At 37.4% G+C, this 24,199-nt stretch overlaps 1 protein-coding gene across 2 annotated transcripts in view; it reads left to right on the forward strand.

The window, feature by feature from the left end:
* The window catches only part of LOC124804832 (multidrug resistance protein homolog 49-like), a 144,674-nt gene extending 121,513 nt beyond the window's left edge, over window positions 1–23,161 (forward strand). For both annotated transcript variants that reach the window (XM_047265178.1, XM_047265179.1), the window contains exons 19-24: window positions 2,300–2,541; window positions 7,341–7,503; window positions 18,155–18,352; window positions 20,824–21,030; window positions 21,213–21,359; window positions 21,489–23,161. In XM_047265178.1, the coding sequence (XP_047121134.1) occupies window positions 2,300–2,541; window positions 7,341–7,503; window positions 18,155–18,352; window positions 20,824–21,030; window positions 21,213–21,359; window positions 21,489–21,692 (1,161 nt within the window). In that variant the 3' untranslated portion in view covers window positions 21,693–23,161. The remainder of the gene's footprint in view (window positions 1–2,299; window positions 2,542–7,340; window positions 7,504–18,154; window positions 18,353–20,823; window positions 21,031–21,212; window positions 21,360–21,488) is intronic.
* Window positions 23,162–24,199: the final 1,038 nt, after the last annotated feature.

Genomic DNA, 24,199 nt, shown 5'->3' on the forward strand with positions numbered 1-24,199 from the left:
TTCTCTTAAATAAATAGCTTCTGCATATCGGACCTTGACAAGATTTGAAAGTGGTGCAATGATTGGCAACTTGTTTTAAATGGTCAGGAATGTACAACTGGACATTCACAAAATGAAAAAATGCAGTATGCTTTGACTGTAATATCAGTGAGTCACTGTTGGAATCTACCTCCTACAAATACCTGGGTGTAACACTTAGTAGGGATAAGAAATGGAATGATCACATAGGCTTAGTTGTGGGAAAAGCAGGTGGCAGACTTTGCTTTATTAGTAGAATACTGGGGAAGTGCAGTCAGTCTACAAAGGTGACTGCTTACAAATGACTCATGCAACCAGTTCTAGAATATTGCTCAAGTGACTGTGACCCATACCAAATAGGATTAACAGGGGATACTGTATACAGAGAAGGGCAACACCAACAGACACAGATTTGTTTGGTCTGTGGAAGAGTGTCATAGGGATACTCAAGGAACTGAACTGGACTCTTGAAGATAGATGTAAACTATCCTGAGGAAGTCTGTTAGCAAAGTTTCAAGAACTGGATTTAAATTATGACTCTAGGAATATACTACAACCCCTTCATATTGCTGACATAGAGATCGCAAGGATAGGATTAGAATAATTACTGTCCACACAGAGGCATTCAATCATTCTTCGTGCACTCCATACGTGAATGGAATGGGAAGAAACACTAGTACAATGGGACATACTCTCTTCCATGCACCTCACAGTGTTTTGCAGAGTATAGATGTAGCTATAAAAGTAGATGTAGATATTCCTGCCCATGAAAGTTAACCTCACATTGAAAGTCAAACACAGGTTACCATCGAGCTACAGACATCTTTGTCAAGTTTCATACATGAGTGTGTATGCATCTTTTAAATGAGAAGTTGGAAAACCTTTACTATGGATTGTACCTCCTTTTATGACTTCTTCCAGTAAGGTTTCTAACTATATAACTGTTTGAAAACTTGATGTAGCACATACTTGATTAATCACAAACCACGTGCCCTTGGTATTTTAGGTTCCTTTGTTAACATTACTCTATGTCTGCAAGTGAAAGAATAAAGAGGGAACAAAAGAAACGAATCACTCTATTAGAATTTATACAGATATTTACTGATAGCAATCAAATTAGGTAGCATTAAAAAGTAGAGAATTTTACAATATGAGTTTACCTTAGCCACAATGGTTTATTGGGCATGGCCCTAATATGGAAGCAGTATGCTTATCAGCACACACAAGAGTAGCACTCAGTAAATTACAATCCTTATGAACACTTGACACAACTAAAGTTACACGACACTTAGCCATGAACTGAAACTATGTTAAAAAACACAGCATTATGTGGAAATGGAGTTTAGAAACAAAGCACAAATATAAAAAAAACTGTGAAGCAGACCTAGAAAAATACCTGAAAAGAAAATGCTAGTGTCATGCAGAAGATTTCTTGGGGGGATAACCATGGATAATTGCATCTGTTACTATGTGTACATATAACATGCGTGACGTTATCTATTTTGCGGCAAGTGGACTGGTTGTGGAGAAGGTGGTGTTGGGTGGGGTGCTCCTTAGTGATTATCACATCAAAACTTAATGTTGTCTATTTGCAAGCTTAGATTAATTTTTCCAAAGTGTATATCATCTTGTAATTGATGAATTTTAAATGTGACAATCTCCGTGAATATAGGAGGCATGTAAAATGATAAAGACTTCATTTGAGCTGTTGTATAGAATGGATTTTCTTTCACTCTCTTCATGCTTGCAACATCTTTTGCTGTTGTACAGTAATGTTTTAAACAGCTATCCATTTTATCTATGATTATCAACTGGCTGTTTTATTAATGTGGTATAATTCACTGTACATAAAAAATCTCATAATTAACTTTCTTCATGTCTTAATTTTCTAACATGGAGAGGACACATAGACGAAGTCTATGACCACTTGAAATTGTAAAGAGGTTTAAGTTTTATAAAACATTGTTAATTCCACTTTTAGCTCCATTTATCTTTACAAAATACAGTTACTACTTCCTTTTTGTTAATGCTATATATATATTTTCAATCAAACTGCATTTTTGTGTATATTTAACTAAACATTGGCAATGATGAATATGGCAACAATATTATTGAAGTAGTACTGAGACATTCACAATATTAAAACATCACACGCGTGCGCGCACGCGCGCGCACTCACACACACTCACACACACACACACACACACACACACACACACACACATGCTTGAAAATGAGATGAGTGTTATCTGCTATTTTCAGTTTCTTCATTATCTTACAGGTAGCAGTAGAAGCCATTTCAAATATACGCACCGTGGCCAGCTTGGGTCAAGAACAATCATTCATTGATCACTACAACCTGTCTCTGCACTTGGCTGCTAAAGCAATGATGAAAAGAATGCGACTAAGAGGAGTAGTCTTTGCAACAGGCCAGACAGCACCATTCTTTGGTTATGCTCTTGCATTGTATTATGGAGGATATCTTGCTGTTACTGAGGGACTTCACTATAAAAATATAGTAATGTAAGTTTCTATAATGCTTTCAATGAATACCATTCATCTTTTGTTTGGGGCAGAAGCAGTACAACTATAAAAATTACAGATTATCAGATTATTAATTTCATCTATAATGTTCACATAGATGCAAACCACAGAATAAAAGTTTTTACTGCAGTTGTGTGTGTGTCGTCTATTGTTCACGAAGACCTTAACGGCCAAAAGCTTTAATTGGGGGAGTCTGTTAAAGTTTTATTTATGTTTGTGAATTGACTTTGCCTAATGTACTGTATTTTATGCACTATAAGAAGATAATTTAAAGAAAAATACATCTTTACTCCTATTATTAGACTGCAAATCCAGAACAAAAAAATTCTTAGTTTATATAACCAAACTGACTTTTAAAATCCCTGAAAATTGGCATCTGAACTTCCTTCTCCTCCTCCTTCTTTCTCTTCCTCTTCCTCTTCACCATCATTGTACGCTTCATATATAGATGGTCTCCACTGCCATCGAAAGCATTACTTAAGTCGTACTTACTGAAAGATTTAACAAAACTCTCTTCTCTCACCCTAGACCATGACTGTTTTATCCACTGATACACTTGTTTGATTGCAGGATGTAAAGCTCCCTTCGGTGTGAATCCACGTTGGGTTTTGATCCATCATCCATTTGTTCCAATCCTCTTTCATATACACTTCAAATGGTTTATTTATTGAGACATCAAGAGGTTGCAATTGTGAAGTAAGTCCTCCTTGAATAACAACAAGCTCTGAATTTCCCTATCCTGGTTTCTCTTTCACAGAATTTTTCAAAAGACTACTAAATTTATCTATCACAAGAAGAGAACTCTTCTTCAAATAAAGTACCTTTTCTTCTCTCCCACACTCTGTTAATCCATAATTTCATACAAGCCTCATCCATCTAACCTGGGTAATGCACATGAACAATGACACCTGCAGTATTTCAGAAGGTCTTGGCATTGTTTTGCACTTGAAACTGATCACTGGATTAAGTTTAGTGCCATCAGCACAGCATGAAGGAGCAACAGTGTAGTGCATTTTTTTTTATATCCACTTGTTTTTATAGTTACAGTTTTAGCACCTTTCATGGTAACAGTTCTGTTACTTGGCATTATTGAATGTCAGAGGCGTTTCACCCATATTCACTATATGGTTTAATACCACACTAATTTTCTTTCAATGTTGAATAATAACGTAATGGAAAGATAATTATGATACCCTTGTGGCATTTTCTGGGATATTTTGGTTTTGGTTCACAAGCTAAGTGTTGGGTATTGCCCACTCGTCTTGTATAGAGGGTGCCTAAGGGATGCTGAGTTCTTGGAATGTTAGACAACAATCCAAGCAAATAACATTAGTAGTTTTATTTCAGTAAAGCAGATTTACAAAGCCCACGACCTTCATAAACCTGTAGCACCCACCAACTCCACCCTTAAAATCTGTTAAGTTCCATTGTCACACTAGCATGAATTAATTCCAGAGTCATTTCCGATGGTGTCCTTGAATGCACTTCAATACATCATCATCTACATTTGGCCACTTTGCATTTAGTCCTCTATTTGCACATTTAGTATTCCTCATTTTTTTTAGTTCTTATTTACTAGCCCACCAATCACAAATGGTTTCTTCTGTTGGTGGATGGCCGAAATGCCCCTCAGCTCCCATGTTTCCATGTTCTTGTGCATATGCTGCTATTACTCCCAGTTTATAGACCACATCATATGAATACCTTTTATTTTTTTCCATTATGAAACTAGCTACTAACAAAAATATTGTACTGTTACTGATAACACAAATCACTTTCAGTTCAAGTTCACTGGCACTGTAGACTGCAATGATGCATTATAGGCTAAACAATGTTCTGGATCTGTGATGGCAGGGTGGGAGAGAGACAATGTTTTCAAGCTTGTAAATCCCAGCAACTTATGTTCGTTGTATCAGTCCACTGATGCTGCCTGTTGAATCCAGTGTTGCCAGATAGGGCTAGGTTTCCCATGGCGTTGAATATATGGCCATTTTTAAGACTGGTGGGAATTTTATATCAAACACTGAACCTTTTAATTCCAAGTATAAGACACACCTCAATTTTGGAGGCAGTTTTACAAAGAAAAAAGTGTGTCTTGTGACCTGTAAAATACGGTATTAGCATTTTTAATCCAAAGGAGCACAAGCAATAGTATTTCCTCTCTTTCTGAAGTAGTTCTACTCCAAAGTTCCAAGGGGCAAATAGCTTGGAAATATTCTTCACTAGTTAAATAAATACTGTTTACCCTTTACCATAGTTCTGGACCAAAATAAATTAAAGCCTGCAGATTTAAGAATACTTCAGAATATATTCTGGAACAAATTTGTTGAAATATTTACTTCCATCTGTTCTAAATGTCCCCTTTTTGTTTGATTCCCCCTTACATACGACATCATATTAATTTTTTCTCAAGTAAATAAAAAAAATTACTAGCTTCACTGTACAGGACTGGCACTAGCAGCTGCCAAGATATTAACTTTGTGACTTCTGATGTTCTGAATTCTAACAACTCTGGTTGTCAGAGGTTGTGGAAGTGTAAAATAAATAATCTATATACCAACAAAAATAAGTTTTACAAGCTTAACTTATCGTTCCATCTGGTAAATCTCCCCAGACATGGGTTTCTGGGTGACTTTTCTGAACTGGACCACTTTCCCTGAACCGCTCCAGCCCTTTTCCTTCACCCCTCTTCCTTCCTCTTCAACTCTTCCGCCAGAAGATGGAGCCACTGGCTCTAAAATCTTGTGAGAGTTAAACCTTTGTGTGTGTGTGTGTGTGTGTGTTCTCCTGCCGTTGCTTGGTGAGTATATTTTTTATCTATCCATTTACATTGCATTGTCAAAAATGAAAAATCTGAACCACTTGCAGTTGCGAATACTTGCCTAATCACAATGAGCAATATTTCATTGAGGAAACCATATCACTCACTTCTATTTAAATGCTTTCATTTTTGTGGTCTAAATAGTCTATTCCCAGAACTATTCTCTCACAACTTAAAAGGTACAAATTTCACACTAGCTTTCATATCAAGAAAGAGACTTGGTATCTGGTGTGTTTTTGGATTTGCCTAAAGCTTTTGACCCATCACCCAGTCAGCAATAACTGAAAAACTTGAAAGCTATGGCAAACATGAACATGCAGCTCAAGAGATAAAATCATATGTTAGTAACAGAAAACAGTATGTGACCACAGAAACGAGATGCAGATCTGAAATCAGGGATATTAAGCATGTTGTATCTCAAGTCTATGTACTTGGCCTACTTTTGTTCAACCTATTTATAAGCTATATTGACGTCAGTGAGAACAATAACAAAGTACTGTATGCTAATGACATAAGTAAATGTAAAAAAAAAAAAAAAAAATATCTGGAAACACTGGACATAAGTGTGTTTATTTCAACAAATAACACAGTACAGTGGTTTATACAGAATGAATTGATTATAAATAGATTATATCAATAAAAGATAATGTTCATGATATTCACGAATAGAGAAAAGGAAGAGCACAGATATATTCATGGATGAAACAAGACTGGAGGAAGTTACCTCCATAAAATTTTTGGGAATCACATTTGACAATAAGCTCCAATGGAGGCAACATATAGTGTCTGCTGCAAATTAAGCACTGTAATATCTATTATGAAACAGCTTGCACATTAAACTACCAAACAACTCTCACGCACAGTGTACCATGCACTTTTTGAACCATCCTTACAGTATGGAATTACTGTTTGGGGACACTCCTGCAGCAATAAAACAAAAAGAATTTTTATATTGCAAAAATGCTGTTAGGACCATTCTCAATAAAAAATAAACAATCATGCAAACCTGCCTTCTGCAATCTAAAAGTACTGACCCTTTCAGCCACGTACATATACAGATAGTAGTTTAATTAATCAAAGGAATACATTACTAGAAAAAAATGCTAATGTTCACTCATATGACACAACAAATAAAGGCCAGCTGAGAAGTATACCATACAGACCAAGGGATGTCGAAGGAGATCCTTGATACTCAGATATACAACTAGTAACACATTGTCCTAAGAGCCTACAGGACAATGTGAGTGAAAAAGACAATTCAGAAAAGGATTATTGAATGGAAAAAGAATTTTATAGTGAAGCTGAGTACATGTAACAACGAGGGATGCTAGTTTTGCCTGTATGTGTGTACTGTAGTCAGGAACATGTTGTAGGCACCATATGTTTTTGTATTTCCATTTTTTTGCCACCTGAGGTGAAGTTATTGCCAATTTGATGTTTTATATTGTAATGTGTAAATTAAACATTTTAAGACCTCAGATGAAGTTGACTTGTCCTATATAACAAGTACACACTCTATACACAATATAATTACATGAGACCAAATAAAACTCAAACAGCTACTCCCCTATTTCCTCAAAATCCACTCTGCCACTGTCACAGTAACTAAAGCTACAGTAAGACTGAAAGTTATATAACTCCTGAATGAATTTTTACTCTGCAATGGAGTGTGTGCTGATTACTTCTATTTGATTTTTTATACTGATAACACCGTATTCATCTGATCACAAATCCTGCTTTTCCCCCCACCACAATGCTCACTATATTTAACTTCTAACAATCCATGTCCCTTTTCAAATTCTTTAACCTGCCTACCCACTTAAGGGATACAACATTCCACACTCCAACCGAAAGAACTCCAGATTTGCTTTTCCTGATAAAAACATCCACCTTCTGCAGAATTACAGATTATTACAAAACAGCAGAGAAAAAATTAAGATTGCATATTGTGTTTCAGGGTAGCGGAAGCTTTGATTTTTTCGACATGGATGCTGGGACAATCAATGGCATTTGCCCCAAACTTTGGTGCTGCAAAACTAGCTGCAGGTCGTCTCTTTCAGCTACTCGACAGGAAACCACAAATTGAATCTGGCCCAGATACTGGCGAGGGCCCCATTTCAGTGAGTCAAACATGTTTAATTGCCTGTTAATTTAATAGTTAATTCATTCCTTGGTTCTTTAATTATATACCCTCAGTTATCTTTTTAATGCTGTAGTCAAAGCTACACAGCTTTGAAGATATCAAATAGAATTGCAATTTCATTAAATATTATATTAGGTATTCGCCCCTTAAGTCTTTCAAGTAAGGTATCAACAGTTCAGGGGACTAAACTATCAAGCATCTCAAATTTTCATATGTAAGCTGTGCATTAGATTAATAAGTTGAAAACTGTTCAAAAGAAAACAATTAATAGGTAGGGACTTAGTGTGTAGAAGTTTTCAACACATTTCTAGCGCAACTTAAGGGAAAGGGCATTTTGCAAAATAGTACTCTAGGTATTTGCAAAATTAAATAAAAAACAGCAACTATAAATCAAAATATTGACAGTAGTGATGAAATAAATTATGAGAGCCCTAAAGATACAACAACTACCATACCTGAATATATCTTGCAGGCCATTAGTTAATTAACACTGGCAGGGTGAGTGAAACTTTTTCTCAAAATGTAATAGTAACCTCAGGCTTTTCACAGGTGATGCAGTTATCTATAATGAAATTCTGGCTGACGAAAACTGTACATATTCATTTGGATCTTGATAAGATCTCAAAGTGGTGCAAAAACTGGCCACTTGCTTTAAATGTTCAGAAATGTAAAACTGTGCACTCCATAAAACAAAAAATACGGTATTCTATATGGCTAAGTTATCAGTGAGCCACAGCTGAAAATGGTTAACTAACAAAAATACTTGAATGTAACAATTTGTAGATATATGAAATGTAACACTCACATAAACTTAGTTGTAGTAAATCAGCTGACTTTGGTCAGTTGGTCTAGAAAAATAAAGTCTGTCTACAAAGGAAATAGCCTACAAAGCACTTGTGCAACCCAGCCTAGAATACTGCCCATTTGTTTGGAACCCATATGATATAGGACTTACAGGGGATGTTGAATATATACACACAGAGGCTTTCAAGCCATCATTCTTCTTGTGCTCCATATGAGAATGCAACAAAAAATAACATTGGGAAGTACTCTCTGCCACACAATTCAAAGTGGTTTGCAGAGTGCAGATGTAGATGTCTTATGGAATCATCTTCCATGGCAGAGGTAACCATGCAAATTGCTGAAACCATTTTAAAGATCTTGGAATTCTTGTACTCACTTCTCAATAGATTTATTCCTTAATAGTTTTTGTTGCAGATAATAAAAACGAATTTTAGCTGAACTGGGATTTACAGTCACAATACAAGACAAAAATAATTTTTATGTAGATTTTGCCTCCTTGTCTAGGGTTCAGAATTAAGCTATGTACTCTGATGGGAAGATATTCAACAAGCCCCCATCCAATACAGAGCAAGAAATTGCGAGTTCCTACCAGTTCGAAAGAAAATTAAAAACATATATTATTCACTCTTTCTCAGGATTACCTGCATTCAGGGACTGAAAAGTTCTTTTAGCCATAGGATAAGTATTAGTGCTTGTTTCAAAGTTACATGACAAGTAGTAATTGTACTGTAAATGGGATTCATTGTTTACAGTTGTAGGTACACATCTTTTTGAAAAATACCAATCTGATGAAGTAAATATTAAGCTACAGATAAACAGCAGCTGAGGTGGCAGCAGCTTTTACAAATCAGCAGCTTACTTACTGATTTTTTTATTAAATTTATGACATAAGCACAAATAGCATAAGCAGTAGTGTGATAGTTAGTTATTAAAACAGCATACACACACTAAGGGGACAAAAGTCATAAGATACTGATATGTACACATGTAGATGGTGGTAGTATTGCATACACAAGATATGGAAGAGCAGTGCATAGGTGAAGCTGTTATCTGTACTCAGGTGATTCATATGAAAAGGTTTTCAACATGATTATGGCCACACTATGGGAATTAACAGACTTCAAACATGGAATGCTAGTTGGAGCTAGATGCACGGGACAGTCGACTTTGGAAACTGTTAGACAATTCAATATTCCAAGATCCACAGTGTCAAGAGTGTGCCAACAATACCAAATTTCAGGCATTACCTCTCACCACGGACAATGCTGTAACTGATGGCCTTTAAGTAATAACTGAGAGCAGTGGTGTTTGCCCTAGATGACTCAAAAACTGTAGCCTGGTCATATGACTCAAAATTTCATTTGATAAGAGCTGATGGTAGGGTTTGAGTGTGGTGCAAACCCAATAAAGCCATGGGTCCAAGTTTACATCAAGGCACTGTGCAAGCTGGTGGTGGCTCCATAATCCTGTCGGCTGTGTTTCCATGGGAAGGGCTGGGTCCTCTGGAACATTGACCAGAAATGGTTACGTTTGGCTATTTGGAGACCATATTTCATGGACTTTGTGATCCCAAACAACAATGTTATCAGGCCACAACTGTTTGCAATTTGTTCGAAGAACATTCTGGAAAATTCAAGTGAATGATTTAGCACCCTGATTGTCCAACATGAATCTCACTGATCATTTAAGGGACATTATCGACAGGTCAGTTTGTGCACAGCAGCATGGCTCAATACTTCTGCAGTGGACTTCCAATGACTTGTTGAGTTCATGCCACACTGAAGATATTAAATTCGCTTTTCTGTGGGAACCTGCAAAAACCTTGTCTGCTGCTAAGGATACAGCTGCAGGATCAGATGCTATCAGGGTCTTTTCAGAAGTTCTGCACACTGTAAAGAAGAAGAAAATAATTTATTTTATAAAATACCTTTGCAGGTCTTGTATATAATCTCCATCCTTTCTTATGACAGTTTCCCAACATTTTGGCAACTTCTCTATTCCAGATGGGGTGCCTTCATTATTGAGTTAGTCCGATTACTCGGGTCACATCACTGGAAGCTTCATCAGTTGTATTAAAATGTTTTCCATGCAGCTGCTCCTTCAATTTGGGAACTAAATTAAAGTCTGGTGGGGTTATATAAGAACTGTACAGTATTTCCCATCCACATTTGTTGAGCAGTTCTCTCACTGATAGGGTAATATAGGGTCTTGAATCATTGTGCAAAAGGAGGACACTAGCTGCACATGTCAGGCCTTCTTTGACAAGTTTTCAGTTGCAAAATATTTTTCAAGAACTGCTTGTACTATGTGTGCGTTACATATGTCACCTGGGGCACTCCATTTGTAGCTATGACTCAGTTTCAGCTTCCATTTTAAAACTGAATTACTCATGCCACAGCCATGCGAACTATAACCATCACATACATAAGTCTTGCTCACAACTGACATGAATTTTAACTTAATCATACCACTGTAACAATCATCCATGTGCAATGTGCACAATTTTTGAAGTGACCCTCATATTATGTATAGCATATTGTCAGCTGTGTAAAATCCTCATTGATCTCTCCAACTACAAGGACTATTCCAGATTAATAGAGGAATGACTCCTCCTAAAACCAGAGAAGAACATAGTACCTCTGCTAGCAATTACCATAAATATTGTTAATATTTGCACCCATTCTTACTCAGTTGCTAATTCAGTTATTTTATCATGTAGATACGAAAACTTTCCTCTTTTGTAACTGAGTGTTTATTTTGTTTTCTGACAAAACATGTTTTACACATTCATAATAAGCATCATTTCACATGCAGTTTGCTACAGGAAAGGTTATGTGTAGTGAAATGTATAAATGCAACCTACTATCACTTGGAAATCTGTACTGTGTGCATTTAGCGCCTACAGAAGAACAATGGATACATGAAAAAATAGAAAAGGAAAAAAAAGTGGGAAAAATAAAAACCACTGATGATGCCTAGCAAGAATAGGTGAACCATGTTTGGTTTGAAACAAAATAAACATTCAGTTGTCAAAAATGGAATTTTCTTGTCTACATGCTATACTTAGTTGCCATAAAGCAGTGTAGGAATGACCCATGCGAGGATGGGCAACTTCTAGAGAGAAAGCGACCCACTTCCAATTTACCCATGCGAGGATGGGCAACTTCTAGAGAGAAAGCGACCCACTTCCAATTTGGGAAGTATCATTCTACACAAGACAATATAACACTAATGAAAATAGCTCAAAAGGAAGATTTACTACATAGAAAGCATCTTATAGTGGCACTCTTTGATACTAAAAAAGCATAAGACACTACAATGTACAAAGCCAGCTTCATATCTAGAGCTTCTGTGAAAAGATGCCAACTCATAGAAATCTTTCTTTGCAGAGCAGTCATAACATTACCAAATGGGAGACTCTCAAGCACATATATGCAATAGAATGGTGTCCCTCGAGGGAACATTTTTAGTGTCAGCCTTTTCACCATTACTACAGAAAGAATCACTGACACAGTGAAGAGTCCAGTGATGACTTCTTTGTTTGTTGACAATTTTATGATTTGCAAAAATAATTTACCAGTTACAAATGATATTTTACAGACCACAAAATATAGGTTTCAATTTTCAACAGATAAAATATTGTGAGATTATTTTGATCATATTAGTCACATTTTTAATTAAATGGGACTCGCATTTAATGGGACCATTCTGGGTCTTGTAAATGATAAAAGGCTCGCATGACTACCAGGCTTGTAAGACCTTAAGCTTTAGGCATTTTAAATGTCTCAACAGGAAGGTCAGGGTTGCAGACAGATCCAGTCTACAACAATTTTATAAAGTATTAATGTGCTCCCGTCTAGCCTACAGATGTGTAATTTATGGTCCAGTCTGAAATTCATACCTAAAGATGCTGAATGCAGTACACTATTTGACCATCAGACTTCCACAGCTAGTGAGCCACCACATTCTTTCCACTAAGAGCTTCTGACTACACAACACACGTTCCAAACTGTCAGCCAAAGACTCTCTGGCTTCCTCTACCATTGCGGAACCTCCCACAGAGTGGCTGAGTGACTATTTCTAAACTATACATGTCAGAAAGCCATTAGGAATCCAGGTGAAGCAGCTTACAGTACAGAAGCAGCTTATACAGCAGATTCCAGGTTTCTTCCCAAGTACTGTTGCAAGCAACCATGTTGGCTGACAGAGGCTACAGATAAATTTTAAATCACTTGTGCACAAATGAATGCTGCAAATTATCTCAAACACACACATTCTATCTGTTTCAAATAAGCACTGTAATGACAAAGCGGTTGACACAGATGGCTCCCAGCAAGGGGATATACCTGCCCATTTCACAATTTTTCAGACAATATTTTAAAGTTTTGTCTAGCTGTAGAATTCATTTTCTTTGATGCTGAGTTGTATGCAGTCCTAATGGTTGTCATCAGGTAGATGTAGGAAAAACCTATCCACATCTACTCTGACACAGGGAGTCCAGAGAATGTGCCCAGCAACGAATTTGATCAGGAAAAATGTAGGAAACCTTTTTTCTCCTACAGAACCAGAATAAAGAGATAGCATTCTGTTGGGTATCAAAATGAGTTGGAATTCACAGTATGAGACCACTGCCTCAACAACCAAGCAGGCCTGTGATAAGAAATCAGTGTTATCCTTTAAGGCTCCCCTTTCAGCAGTCACACTCCTGGAAATTGAAATAAGAACACCGTGAATTCATTGTCCCAGGAAGGGGAAACTTTATTGACACATTACTGGGGTCAGATACATCACATGATCACACTGACAGAACCACAGGCACATAGACACAGGCAACAGAGCATGCACAATGTCGGCACTAGTACAGTGTATATCCACCTTTCGCAGCAATGCAGGCTGCTATTCTCCCATGGAGACGATCGTAGAGATGCTGGATGTAGTCCTGTGGAATGGCTTGCCATGCCACTTCCACCTGGCGCCTCAGTTGGACCAGCGTTCGTGCTGGACGTGCAGACCGCGTGAGACGACGCTTCATCCAGTCCCAAACATGCTCAATGGGGGACAGATCCGGAGATCTTGCTGGCCAGGGTAGTTGACTTACACCTTCCAGAGCACGTTGGGTGGCACGGGATACATGCAGACGTGCATTGTCCTGTTGGAACAGCGAGCTCCCTTGCCGGTCTAGGAATGGTAGAACGATGGGTTCGATGACGGTTTGGATGTACCGTGCACTATTCAGTGTCCCCTCGACGATCACCAGTGGTGTACGGCCAGTGTAGGAGATGGCTCCCCACACCATGATGCCGGGTGTTGGCCCTGTGTGCCTCGGTCGTATGCAGTCCTGATTGTGGCGTTCACCTGCACGGCGCCAAACACGCATACGACCATCATTGGCACCAAGGCAGAAGCGACTCTCATTGCTGAAGACGACACGTCTCCATTCGTCCCTCCATTCACGCCTGTCACGACACCACTGGAGGCGGGCTGCACGATGTTGGGGCGTGAGCGGAAGACGGCCTAACGGTGTGCGGGACCGTAGCCCAGCTTCATGGAGATGGTTGCGAATGGTCCTCGCCGATACCCCAGGAGCAACAGTGTCCCTAATTTGCTGGGAAGTGGCGGTGCGGTCCCCTACGGCACTGCGTAGGATCCTACGGTCTTGGCGTGCATCCGTGCGTCGCTGCGGTCCGGTCCCAGGTCGACGGGCACGTGCACCTTCCGCCGACCACTGGCGACAACATCGATGTACTGTGGAGACCTCACGCCCCACGTGTTGAGCAATTCGGCGGTACGTCCACCCGGCCTCCCGCATGCCCACTATACGCCCTCGCTCAAAGTCCGTCAACTGCACATACGGTTCACGTCCACGCTGTCGCGGCATGCTACCAGTGTTAAAGACTGCGATGGAGCTCCGTATGCCACGGCAAACTGGCTGACACTGACGGCGGCGGTGCACAAATGCTGCGCAGCTAGCGCCATTCGACGGCCAACACCGCGGTTCCTGGTGTGTCCGCTGTGCCGTGCGTGTGATCATTGCTTGTACAGCCCCTTTTCAATTCAATTGTGGGGCTTAATGATGCCTACTGTGATTTAGGCTGTTTGGGGAAGAATCTTGGTAAGGAATATCATGTAACAATTGGAGGTCAAGGCACAATTTTGGAACACAATCCCAATTATGTAACTGAAGACATAACTGGGCACATTGCTGAGAATCCTCTTCAGACTAAAGAGAAGATTGAGATTTTGTCACTCTTTGAGAGTACTATGATAATCCTTGCATGAAGTGTTTTGTGGAACATGTTAATGTAGAGCTTGGAGGTTTGCTGAAAAGATCTGGGAGAGGGAGGGGAGTAGGACAAATGTCCATGTAAGAGTGTCACTGAAGCATTGTCCTATTTAGTTCTCATACGAACATATCAGAAACACCACAAATAAAAATTATGAACTATCAATATATATACAGAAAAATGAAAAGGCAGGTGGAGTATCAGCTGACATGTTTTTATCAGAACATTAAATGGGAATCCCTGAAATCAGACAGGTACATCTTGATAAATATAAGCTACGAGAATATCATACTCATGGAGAACCAGTGAGAAGATAAGGAGTATTGCTATATATACACTACAAGTGGAGTTGAGTTCCAGAGTTCTGAATCAATAAACACTCTAGCTAATAGTACTGATAGTTTATAGGCCACTCGCAGGAAAAGCAGTTAGAGACAGTTTTTAATACAATGTTATTATAAATGATTGAAGTGATTTCACAGATTTGCTATTTGACATATTGTCACAAGGCTTTGTACACAAATATAAAAACTCAAAAAGTTTTTTTGACATATTACAAGTGTGTTATATGCGTACCCTATTGATTCTTCAGATATCAAGTCAATAATCAACTTCTTCCCACATTTGGTGCAGTATGTCCCTATCAATCTGTACAAAAGCACTGTTGATGTAAGCTCGCAGTTCTGGTGGGTTCATTGGTAGAGAAGGCACACACCCTGAACTTTCATGCAACCCCACAAAAAAGTTACGTGGGGTGGAGGCCATGGCACGAATTGTTGATCATCAACTCCACTATGACCAATCCATGAGTTTCTCTGTTTCCTGTTTATGAATTCATGAACATTATAATGAAAGTGGGATGGAGTACCATCCTGGTGATACATTAAGACTACGCTTCTGTCTCCAGTTGTGGCATGAGCCAATTTTCCAGCAAATCTAGATACATATCTTGTAATAGTCATTCTGCAGAAGAAAGAGGGACCATAAACTTTAAGCTGTGAGACTGCACAGAGCACATTAACTTTTGTTGAACCTAGAATGTGCTGCATAATAAAATGGGGATTCTCTGTCCCCCAGGTTTACATACAGTGCCTGTCGACTGAGCCATTCACAAAAAAAATCTTGCTTTATCACTGATGTAAGCTCGCAGTTCTGGTAGGTTCATTGGTAGAGAAGGCATACACACTGAACTTTCATGTAACCCCACAAAAAAGTCACATGAAACTCATTTTCTTCCATAAGCTGTCACAACTGTGCCAAAAATTCAAAGCATCTAACTTTGTTATTGGGAGTCATGTAGAAACTGCAAGCGGTAAGGCTTCAGCTTCAGTCATTTCCTTAAGATTTCCCAAACACTCAGGTGTTCAACTCTCTACTCTGCTCATCGACTTTGTGGGCATCTTGAAGCTTTAAATTGCACATATGATCTGTGAGTGGAGTTGGCAGTTGATCAATCTGTTTTGAACATAATTCTGAAGCGTCATTGCACTGTTATGGCTAACTGATGTGAATGTATTTCAAGCACAATCTATACTTTGCTGGCACATGTTGCCATCTCCCCTAACTGCTCTGCTGTGCTCTCAAGGCAGAAATCTGAAGTGTGGCTCAACAATGCAAAACTTTTTGAGCTTTTTATATGAGTTTTGACAGTATGTCAATTAATGTAGCTAAAGTGAATTTATGAAATAGCTTCAATCATTTACAGCAACCTTGTAAGGTTATGTAGCCTTAACTGAAGAAACACAGTTTGTGGAGACTTTATAGTGCAGACTTTCTATCAGATAGTACTCACTGAGTACACCCTCAGTTTGTAAATGCCCCACTTTGCATTATTTCCTATGGTTCAGTTCCCACTGAGGAGTGAAGAACAGTAAAATTTCTATTTTAACCCCACTACTTTCAGTGATTTATATACAACCATGACAGGCTATGGCTTACAGACCATGATGGTCAGTATTATAAATGATAACTTGATCACAGTACTAAGAGAAAGATTTTTGGAAGAACACAGGGCAGAGATTTATGAAGCAGTTAATTGTTTCTTAAACGTATTTCTGAAGCGCCTTTCACTCTTATTTTTCCCTGTAACAAAGAAGGATAAAATTAAACAGAAATAGGAACAAGGGATGGATATCCCTTGGGATTGGAGTATCTTGTGTACTGCGAGGAGAAAGTACTACAGAGGAGCACCGACTTCTGACGTTGTGGCTGCCAGGTTAGGTTGGGTTGGGTCGGGCCAGGCCGGTACTCGATTGCCACTAGTACTATAAAATCTTCCAATTTACCAATAAAAAGAACAAATATATAAAGTATGCACAAAAAATAAAACACAACAACAAAAAGCAGCAACAATGTGGAAGATTATTACACAGGAAACAAACAAAATTTACCAATGAAAAGTAAACTGAGTTAAGACAACTGGAAGTACAAATAAGTTCCATATAGACTGTGTGTCATTACCTATGATTCAAATGGAATTTTATATTGTAACACAAAAGTCATTATCAGGTTGCATTCAGGCATTTGGCAGGAAATTGGAAATCTGTAGTTATTAAAACACGAAGAATAAGAATACCTAATTTGCTTCTCCTTCTGTAATTTATCTGAATATTTAATTCCAGTTGTCACTAATATTTATGTTAAATGGGTCTTAACTTTTCCAGTATACACACAGCTGGTTCTATCCGAAGAATTAAGACAAAAAGAGAAAGAAACTGTATTTGAGCTTTTTCAGTGTCCCTGAAAATATATGCAGAACTTCCGCTAATTGTATCAGCTCATAAAGCTTGAGGGAGAACATTGAGAATTTGCAAAAGAAAGCACCTGGGGATATGTACACAAAAAAGACTATTTGTGAAAAAAATGTTCAAGAAAAGCAAGGAAAAATGGATTACTTTCTAAAAATATTCCGGCACACTGTTAAAAATCCAATTGCATAGTAGTGTTCTATTTACATGTTGTTACTCTGCTTTTGAGCATCACATGGCATGGCATGACAAAATATACTAGAAAGCAGCAAGTCCTCAAAATTTTGATGATAACTTAATAACATTCTGCTTTTAATTTGATATGCAACTCTTCAGTAATTAATAAGCTTTCAGGCAAAGTTAGAATAAGGTATCCAATTTTTTTAAACAAATCAAAATTATTTTTATGTGCCTAGTCTTTCTGAGCAAGGAAAATTTTCAACAATTTCAAGGTTACCATAATAAATCCCCCCCCCCCCCAATCCCCAACAAATTAATTGCTAAACACCATTTTTAATAATGAACAAATATCTTTCAGTGAAGACTTCATTTACTAATTCCTTTCATGCAATTATTGCATCCCATTAGATAATTTCAAAATTAAAGCTATTACACAAATGGATCACAAGTAGTTTGTGAAGATTGACGTTTCTGAGTTATAAATTTGTCACTAAATGACTCTACAAGGTGCTCCAAGTTGTTTTTTGTGTAAGTTAGAAGATTCACCACATTAATTTACAGATTTGAGTATGTTAATGCTAACAATAACTATTTCATCTACTTCATTCTACAGACTGATGCAGGTGCAAGAGTTGGATATTCAAAAGTGCACTTTCATTACCCAACAAGACCAGAAGTAAAAGTGTTAAGGGGACTGAATCTACTCATACAACCCGGAAAAACAGTAGCACTTCTGGGGCCAAGTGGATGTGGAAAATCAACTTGCATCCAATTGTTGCAGAGGCTCTACGATCCTATGTTTGGAAAGATTGTAAGTATCATTGTCTGTATAGGTTCTGAGAAAATCTTTCATTTTTGTTGTTAATAGTCCATTATTTTACTGCGTTACATGTTGGCTCTGAAAAAATAGTTTCTCACAAAAGAATACCAGTTTCATTGTAGTGGTATTGTTAACCATGCACATTTCAATAAGCTAAATAACAATAATTTCATGTGGCTCATTGGCCTGGTGCAAGCCTTTCAACAGATGTGACTTCAGCAACTTGCATGTCCCTAACATACCCTAGTCATCCAACTAGGGAAAGGGGACCTACAGAGTAACATGGAAGCTGAACCACTTGTTGCTTTTGGCAACTCCTCACCTTGTTGAGAGGTGAAGGCTAGGTTAAGACAATGACTGAGAAAGTATCATAGTTGCTCAGGGTTTTCCCCATACCAAAAAGAGTATACATGAGCAACTGCCTCTAGAGTTCCATTATCACCATAGATGCAAATTTCAGCCATTCCAAGCATTATAAAATGATAGGCACCATATTCTCACTTATATTTAGCTGTGGACCAAAGCAATGTAATAAGTGTAAAATAATTATTTCCATTTTCATTATTGTTTGTTGTGACACACTTATCTATTTAAGCTTTAAGCCAAATTTGACAGAGAATAACACACTAGCCTGACACATGGTGGGCAGTGATACAGAACGTTCAGACTGCACTTAATATGATAGATAGATATACTTTCTGATCTCTTAGACCATAGTGAGGAGGTCTTAAAGTATATAGAACAGGGTATAAAACAAAAATACGTATTCAGTTCTCAACAGTTTGACTTTATGGAAAAGGAGTCAATGGCGGCTGCTGTAAGCGAGGCAGTAACGAAGCAAGAAATACTCCAAACAATTTTGTAGCAGCCTTAATTGTTCATATTGTTGAGTTGGAAACTTCTGATTGTCCACAGTTTTTGATCAACTGAGGAAGTTGCATTGTTCTAAAGCAGTACACCACCATCTGTATGATTACTGCCAGTACGGTGCACTTCTATGTGAACTGTAAAATTATGAATTAATCATACATCTTCATCTAAATCTGGGCTCTAAAACTACCGTGAAGTGCACACCAGGGGGTGTGTCCAATTGTACAACTTGTTTCTTACTTCCAATATTATTCACATTATAAATCCTTCATTATTGCAATACATTGTTCTGACTTCCTTTTAGTTTGATCCCATTATTCTGTGATTTATGAAAATCATTCTTTCTCTTCTAAAATCTTAGAGAAATCTTTCTGTAATTCTTATGTAGTGTCAGTGTTATTACAAACACTGGTTTTTATATTTGTCTGTTCAGTTCAGGAGTAGTGCAATTCTGATCTGGTCAGTACAGCTTATAATCAAATGTAGAAGATTGGAAGGGAACGAGAAATATAACAGTATGAATAATAGTAACATGTAAAGGGGCTTTTGTCAGTTTAGGTTACCTGTAGGGCTCATTGCAAAAGTGGAAATAAAGACTAACATATAGAATATCCATACAGAACCAATTAAGTATCTTTCAGTTACATAGTTCTAAGAAATATGCTGTATAATCAAGACTTATCTGCATGTAAATGTGTGTATGTGTGCATGTTTTAGAGTGCTATTTGTTTATTTATTCTGGGTTAACTCTGTCTGCAATATAGTCTCCATTGTCACCTATTTCATAAAATTAACTACTATCCAGACCAGCTAGTAAAATCTGGATAACTGTGCTTCTGCTCTTGTTAGCAGAATTTTTCTCCTTTGCAGTGCCTCTAGTGCTGGAGGCTGAAAGAGAGCAGGAATGCTTCTTGATTTTTCGCATTGACCAAAAATATTTCTTCTTTCAGCATCATCTATTTAAAGCTTCTTTACTCGTTGAGTAAACTGTTCTCACATGTACATTTTACAATTGTATCACAGACATTTGGATACAAATATCTTGCACAGTGAGATTACATTTTGTCTGGCAAAAAAACCAAAAATATAAGACACAATGACAGTTTTGTTCATTCTTCTATGACATCACTTTACTTATTGTGAGCGCCATTCTTCCACGGCTGCAACACACCTCAAAGCTGCAACATATAAGAACAGGCAACCTACAGCAGGTGGACCTGCTAAACTCATTGTCGTATCTTGCAGATAGGCCGCACCTATGTACCTTGCATTACCTGCACATAATAATTAACAATTTCTCTGAAAATATGCTATCCAAAACTTATCTACTAATGAAAATGTTTATTAAATGTCATATCCTTCACTGTTTAGAGGCACTGAGAGTGTAAACATCATTTTCCCTAAAATGACATGTTACAGCCCAGTGTGTGCTTCATAATACTGTTTAACAAGGGGTAATCTAAACTGTAGTTGTTTATAAAAATCTGTTCATTTATCACCACAGCGATATGCCACTTTGTACTTCAGTTCAGTTTTTAAAAAATTGATTTTCTGCTTCATATCACCGATTAACCTATGAACATGTGTTACAGGCTCTGGATGGACATGACATAAATTCTCTGTCCTTGAATACTCTTCGTGGTCAGCTTGGAATTGTATCACAGGAGCCTACCCTGTTTGATCGAACAATTGCAGAGAACATTGCATATGGTGACAACAGCAGAATTGTGCCAAAAGATGAAATAATAGCTGCTGCAAAGGCTGCAAATATTCACAATTTTATTTCAGCCCTTCCATTGGTGAGTAATACATGTCAAAGATCTGTACACTCCATCCCTTAAGTCTGATTACTGCTACCTCTTGCAATAAATTTACTGCCAGTCAAAACATTTTAACATCTATGAAAACTTGTTTGTTCTGAATAAGCACTTGATGTGGCAATGGACAGAAAGCTTATTGTTTTAATTATGTTGCACAATAGGGCTACGAGACTGGCCTTGGTGCAAAGGGTGCGCAGCTTTCAGGTGGTCAAAAGCAGAGAATTGCTATAGCAAGAGCCTTGGTCCGGAATCCAAGAGTATTGTTGCTTGATGAGGCTACATCAGCTCTGGACAACCAGAGTGAGAAGGTTAGTATTATCAGATTCTAGCAATATATTTGAAATCCTTCACTACAATTCATGTTACTGCTTTTAGTTCTTTTACTGTCAAGAGTTAAATGCATTGTAAGTAAAAAAATGTTTAACTGTCTTCCTTAGGTAGTACAACAGGCCTTGGACCAGGCATCAGAAGGTCGGACTTGTATTACCATAGCACATAGGCTAGCAACAGTGCAGAATGCAGACACCATTTGTGTGCTAAACAATGGAACTATTGCTGAAATGGGAACACATGAGCAGTTACTTGCCAAGAAAGGACTTTACTTCCAAATGCACCAGCAGTCTGCCGGAGAACCTGTGTGACACATTAAAAAAGATGTCCAGTTCTGTCATGGCAGAACCATAATGTGTTCTCTTGTCGTCGTGAGAGACAAATGGCTGGCATTTCATTTTCAGCACTTTGGGATTTGGCTGTGCAATTGTGGCAGTTAGATACAAGTATTTGCAATTGATGCGACCTATAAACACATCATCAGACACTATCTGAATCCCAGATGGTGTCATACAATATCAAAACTCATAGTTGTACTCCTGTGGCCATTGAGTAAACTTCCGTGAGTCATGTAACTGCACTGTAATTGTTGTTCTTAAGCTGTGATACATGTAAGATGTTGTTGTTTCTAGGTCAGTAACATTGCACTTTTAAAAAGTCTGAAGCAACAATAACTGCAGAGATGAGCAACCAGAAGTCACTTTCTATAATATGAACTCTTCAGCTTGTTTTTCTTGCGCAGAGGAATTGTAATATTGTCTGTACCACATCAGTATTTTTGTGAAAATTAGAGGGTAATAATTTATGTACAAATTTTTGCAGCACACAATTAAAAATGTGTGTTGATTTGTTGGCTATTTTTATATTTGTTAGTATGGTTTCATTCTATTGTCATTAGAAAGTGAAAAATCAGTGAAACTCACATGGAGGAAGGTGCAAGTAGAGTTCAGCAATGGTATTAATTCATATCTACTACATTTGTAAGCTGCACACTGGTCGTTTTTGCGAAATGCATCATCATCATATTCATGTGTTTGCAGAATTATTTCACCCATTAAGTGAGGTATGTTCTTGCTTGTTTAATTTATATTTTAGTTTTCAATGAGACATTTACTTAAGCAACATGCTCCATAATTGATATGGCAATAATAATGTAAAAGTGATATTAAACTTCTGAGCCTATAAGGCTTAAATCTAGTGTAAAAATAACAGTGATTAAAATCACATAAATTATTAAAGTGTAAAAGGATACAAAATAATTTTGTCATTTTTAAGTAAAGAAATGATGTTTTATAATTAAGTTTTTCAATTAGTCCGTATCGGATTGAAATTATTATTGGATGTACAGGCATATAATTATAACATGTTTCTTCTTACATGACCTCAGTTTTATATTTTTTGTTGTTTTGGTTCAAGAGAGTGAAGTATAAACTCTGAAAGCCCAACCAACTGAGAATGTACATTTTTGCTTTATGTATGGAATGGGATCAAAGGATACCGTGAATGAGGATACAAATGTTCAAGTTTTTATACAATAACTTTACACCAAAATGTCAATATGTTGCTAGAAAATGGAAGAGATACAAGTATCATCTGAACTTCTAGTTAGTTGGACATGTCAATTATTACTGCAAAGGGATAAAAATCAAACAAAGGATTAAAACATTTGCGTATATCTGAGTATGGCAGTGTAATACCTGTATATATTAATATAAAGATGGGAAAATGTCATTCCATGTACAGTGGAAACATATCTTGAGGCAGCAGCAATAGAGTGAACGTTCCAAGGAAAGAGACTGTTTGCTATTATGATTGTATAGATTCCCAAGCAGTGAAATCAATTGTTAACTCAAGGGATTCAAAGTGCTGTTGAAAAAGGCTATAAAAGAATCCCCATATGAAATGATTAAGACTTAATGAGTATTGAGTTATCTAAGTTCCTGAGTGTGCACTTTGACAATAATCTGAAGTGACATAATATATTCCTTAACTTTATTTAAAAAAATGGTTCTGTCTCTTATAATGTGTGTCTTATTACTTCTGTTTGTGATACTGGTATAGTCAAAGCTGCTCAAAAGAGAGTGAATTGTTATGTGCAGGGTACACCCTAGGCATTCATACAGAAACTTCTTTTAGAAAACTAAGAAACCTCAAAACAATATACATTCGCTCATCACATGGTTTTACATATAAGAATCAATTCAAGTACAAATCAAATAACTCTATATACAAACACAATACAAAGAGAAAGCTTGATCTACAGTAAACTGAAGAACCTTAGCAGAAAGAAGGGAATTATGCCAGCAAAAGAGAATTCAATGACCTTCCTCGAAATATTAAACTCACTGTAAATGGATCTTTAAAATTTAAACAGCTTCTTGAGCACCAGGGTTTCATGTCAATAGTGGCAAAACATTCTTCCCTTACATGTGACATTTAGAGGACATTATTATCTGCTCATTATTTACTACTATTGATTTCTCAGTGCACTTTTATTACCGAATCAATATTATAAACATAAACAAGCTAGGAGTACAACTACAGAAAAACTTTTTTTTTTTTTGCATTTCCTCATTTTCATTTTTGCATTACATTATTTTCTGTAGGTTCTGTCGTAAGCCCTATTCTCTCGATTGTTTTCCTGCCCTTAAAACTTCATATGTGTAACATTTACCACATTTTGCACTACTGAACCATTCCCACAAGCTTTAACATCACTTTTCAAATTGATTTATGTGGAAAGTACATTGTGTTTCTGCTCATATTTAACCTAAAGGACAACGCATAGCATAAAACTGAACAGTTTGTTTCAGACTCT

The sequence above is a fragment of the Schistocerca piceifrons genome, chromosome 7 (genome assembly GCF_021461385.2).
Source record: "Schistocerca piceifrons isolate TAMUIC-IGC-003096 chromosome 7, iqSchPice1.1, whole genome shotgun sequence".
Lineage (NCBI taxonomy): Eukaryota > Metazoa > Arthropoda > Insecta > Orthoptera > Acrididae > Schistocerca > Schistocerca piceifrons.